Here is a 4,477-nt window from a genome sequence, read left to right on the forward strand (position 1 = left end):
CGGGATAACTTTGTGATGTTTCTTGCATGGGGGGGGGGAATATACGCGTGGACATGCAGCTGCCGACGTTCGTCACGGCCTGGGTGACCTCATCCAAGCCTCAGCTGACTGTCAGCCTTTATTTATCTCCGACCAAGACACTGACCTTTTTGTTTACTGTTTTTAATTGATTCAGCGACAACCCACCATCACCCCGCCCTTGCTGCTCCGGCATACACGACCGTCCCCTCGTGTCACCTTAAGAGGCTTTCCCTTGGCAGGATGTGTGCAGAGGTTGTCAAACACGGGACAAAATGTGAAATCCAAACAATATGGGGTGTGCACTATTGTAGTTGAAAAAGGTGATGAAAAATGTCCCCTTCCGGCAAATATATGTTATGTTATTTTTGTTATTGAATTATTTCCATTCAATTATTAATATTATTATTTGTCCCTGAGATGGCTGAATTATCAACGGCTATATTTACATGAACTTTCTACACATTACAAAATAATTTTGTACATTTTCAATGGGAGATTTTTTATCACTATACACTTTTTTGTCATTTTAAAATTAATAACTTCCGGGAAATCTTACCGACCGCATATCATTACTCAACACATCAAAAAATGACTTGAAAATTAGCTTTAGCGCTAACTCCCTAAGATGTATAAATATATACATAAATACATATAAATATATGTATTTACAGCCGTTTTTTGACAAGTTGACCTTTTTTTAATCATTTTGTTGTCTTATCTTGCGGGAATACAGGTTATTCGCTTTGAAGATGAATTAAATGTGTTTTTAAATGCTTTTTTTCCCCCCCATGTGTCGTTCGACTGTCATCATTCCTATCGAGCCCCGCCCCCCGAGGCGAACAGGGACAACGAATCAAACACACAGTTAAAAAGCAAAGGGGCGCGAACGCGACGAGGACAACCTCCTGTCAACTTGTCCTCCGGCTGCTCCGGTTGTGTCTCCGCCGCCCGGCATGCTCTCTTAGCCCCTTGGCGGCCGTCAAGTAAAGATGCAGGCGGAGGACATGGAGGTACCTTTGCTGAATAACCTGAACGATAACGGCGACAGGCTGAAGTCGAAAGGGAAAGAGGTGTTCAAGGATCAGCAGAAGGAGTCGGAGGTAAATGGAGAGACGTTTACGTATCATGGGAAACTACATTTTCGTGTGTGTGTGTGTGTGTTGTGGTTGTTGCTGGGGAGCTTTTAAAGCAGCTTTCCATTCTAACGAGTGTCTTGTCTCGAAAGCATGCATGCAGACGGGCTGAGGTGGAGCGACATGTTATTTTGGCAACCGGCTCCTAAAAATAACCTGGTCGTAATCCTCCAGCGGTGGTGATATGTGGCTGCTTGCTGTGGGAGCATAGCTGGCTGGCATCCAATATTTATATTGTCCACTCTCTAGCTATCATACATTAATAGCAGTAGTGATTATGATTGGCTTTATTGGGGCTGTCATTCAACAACAGCTTCTCCTCACATTAAATGTTGGATGGTGTGCAGACCGCCCTTCGTTTGACATTTTGGCTGGGTTTGAACGTTTGGAAGGTCACGTGACTAAGTGAAACAGCATCACCTATTAAAGAATAACTTCTACACTTTTAAGGTTACATTTTTTTTAAAGCTTCTCGTTTTGTTCATGTTGAACCCACAGTATCTTTGGACTTCTATCATGCATTTTGAAATGATCGATTTGGGCTTTTTGTAGTTTTGTATTGTATTTAAAACTCATATTTAGTATTCTTTAATTATATAGTATTGCATTTGTTATTTGTATTAACTACTAAAAAATATTTAAAAAACCTAAAGTCTAAATGTTACCATTGTCTTCTCATTTTAGTATTTTTTTCAATTTGTGCTCATATTTTATGTATTCGTTAACGAGCAGAAATCTAATATTCACTATTTCCAATTATCTCCATTATATTATTTTCCCCAGTTTTCTTAAAGTGTGTATTTTTTATTTTAAGTGAATGTTTGAACTTGTTTTATAGTCATCTATTTTAGTGAATTATGAGTTATTGCTTTTTCATATTTTATTGATCAGTATTTTAAAATTACTGAATTTTATTTTTCTAGAATATAGAATATTATTTCATTTTTTTAAACTAATACTCTGTATTTTTGAAATTATCAGAATTATTTTATTATTATTTATTTTTATTTATTTATATAATAATAATAATTATTATTTTTCATTCAGTACAACATTAAGTATTTTTTGTTATTATCTTGGTTGAATAGTTTTGAAAAATACATTTTATTTTTATTTACTAATATTTTGTATGATAAAATTGTCATTCTTTTAATTATGGTAGTTTTAATAACATTTTAGCTATTTTTCTAGACTAAATTGTATTTTAAATCAGCTAAATTGTGTATTGAGAAGTGCTTCAATAGGTCCACCTGCAGGTATAGTGTAACGAGACATAACACTGAATATAAGACGTTACACATAGATGGAGGTGTTTCCATTTATTTCCAGTTAACTTTCTAAGCTACATAGGATAGGCTAAATATCAGAAACGGCTCTGCACTCCATGATTGTTCGTGCCCTCATGAAAAATGCAATGTGCTCCTGGGCTGCAGGGAAGGCCAGGCATCATTCACCCTTAGCTTGCCACATTGGAGTGAACTGGAGCATATTCATCTGGTGGCTTTGTGGAGGCTGCGTGGATGAAGGTTCTTGGATGAATGAAGCACTTGACGCCAACACCATGTGTTATGCTGCGACTGTCTGGCCTCAGCTGCATTCAATGACACGCTCCATCATTTATGTGCTCCCATGTTGTCCGTCAGGCATATGGCCACTGGAGCTGGCGTGTGGATTTGCGGCGTGAAGGCTTGCATTGCTTTGACAGCATGTTTGCACACTGGTCTAGGACCGCATTCAAGGAAAACAATGACGAAAAAGGAAAATTTAAAACTTTTTTTATGAGAGCCTGTCTGTTCTAATATCATTTAAAATCATCTACCAATACCACATCCAATTTTTAGTCTGGGATTATCTTCAAATATTAAAAACATGAAGAAAAAAAACACCACGTTGTTGTGGGTTTTGTGCATTTGCTCAACCTGAGTGGGCGAGTAGCAGCAGGAGAACCACCAACTTGAGAATTGAGCCCAGATAATTATAATCATACAAAATGTATGCTAAATTGTGATGTTGGGAGCTAATTCATAATATTGATAATAAACCATTCACTAGTCCTCATTGCACAATGGCAACAGTCTTGCAAAGTGCACATACAGTGCATCCGGAAAGTATTCACAGCGCTTCACTTTTTCTACATTTTGTCACGTTACAGCCTCATTCCAAACTGAATTAAATTAATCTCTTACCTTAAAATTCTACACAAAATACTCCATTATGACAATGTGAAAAAGTTTTTTTTTTTTACTTTTTTTGAATTTATTAAAAATAGAAAACAAAAAAATCACATTTACATAAGTATTCACAGCCTTTGCCATGAAGCTCAAAATTGAGCTCAGGTGCATCTTTTTTCCACTGATCATCCTTGAGATCTTTCTACAGCTTAATTGGAGTCCACCTGCAGTAAATTCAGTTGATTGGACATGATTTGGAAATATAATAACTGTCTATATAAGGTCCCACAGTTGACTGTGCATGGCAGACCTGTCAGAGTGGCCAGACGAAAGCCATCAGACCAGAGAATTTTGTTTCTCATGGTCTGAGAGTCATTCAGGTGCTTTTTGGCAAATTCCAGACGGGCTGCCATGTTCCTTTTACTAAGGAGTGGCTTTCGTCTGGCCACTCTACCATACAGGCCTGATTGGTGGATTGCTGCAGAGATGGTTGTCCTTCTGGAAGGCTCTCCTCTCTCCACAGAGGAACGCTGGAGCTCTGACAGAGTGAGCATCGGGGCCTTAGTCACCTCCCTGACTAAGGCCCTTCTTCCCCGATCGCTCAGTTTAGAAGGCCGGCCAGCTCTAGGAAGAGTCCTGGTGGTTCCAAACGTCTTCCATTTACGAATAATGGAGGCCACTGTGCTCATTGGGACCTTCAAAGCAGCAGAAATGTTTCTGTATCCTTCCCCAGATTTGTGCCTCAAGACAATCCTGTCTCGCAGGTCTACAGACAGTTCTTTTGACTTCATGCTTGGTGTTTGTGCTCTGACATGCACAGTCAACTGTGGGACCTTATATAGACAGTTATTATATTTCCAAATCATGTCCAATCAACTGAATTTACTGCAGGTGGACTCCAATTAAGCTGTAAAAAGATCTCAAGGATGATCAGTGGAAAAAAGATGCACCTGAGCTCAATTTTGAGCTTCATGGCAAAGGCTGTGAATACTTATGTAAATGTGATTTTTTTGTTTTCTATTTTTAATTAATTAAAAAAAAGTTTAAAAAAACGTTTTCACATTGTCATAATGGAGTATTTTGTGTAGAATTTTGAGGTAAGAGATTAATTTAATACAATTTGGAATGAGGCTGTAACATGACAAAATGTAG

The 4,477-nt window shown here is 38.1% G+C and overlaps 1 protein-coding gene across 2 annotated transcripts in view; it reads left to right on the forward strand.

Moving 5' to 3' along the window:
• Nucleotides 1–872: 872 nt before the first annotated feature.
• strip2 (striatin interacting protein 2) overlaps nt 873–4,477 on the forward strand; it is a 20,950-nt gene continuing 17,345 nt past the window's right edge. For both annotated transcript variants that reach the window (XM_058078393.2, XM_058078394.2), the window contains exon 1: nt 873–1,121. In XM_058078393.2, coding sequence (XP_057934376.2) covers nt 1,011–1,121 — 111 coding nt within the window. In that variant the 5' untranslated portion in view covers nt 873–1,010. The remainder of the gene's footprint in view (nt 1,122–4,477) is intronic.

Source organism: Doryrhamphus excisus, linkage group LG2 (genome assembly GCF_037039965.1).
Source record: "Doryrhamphus excisus strain RoL-2023G ecotype Guam linkage group LG2, RoL_Dexc_Guam_v1.1, whole genome shotgun sequence".
Lineage (NCBI taxonomy): Eukaryota > Metazoa > Chordata > Actinopteri > Syngnathiformes > Syngnathidae > Doryrhamphus > Doryrhamphus excisus.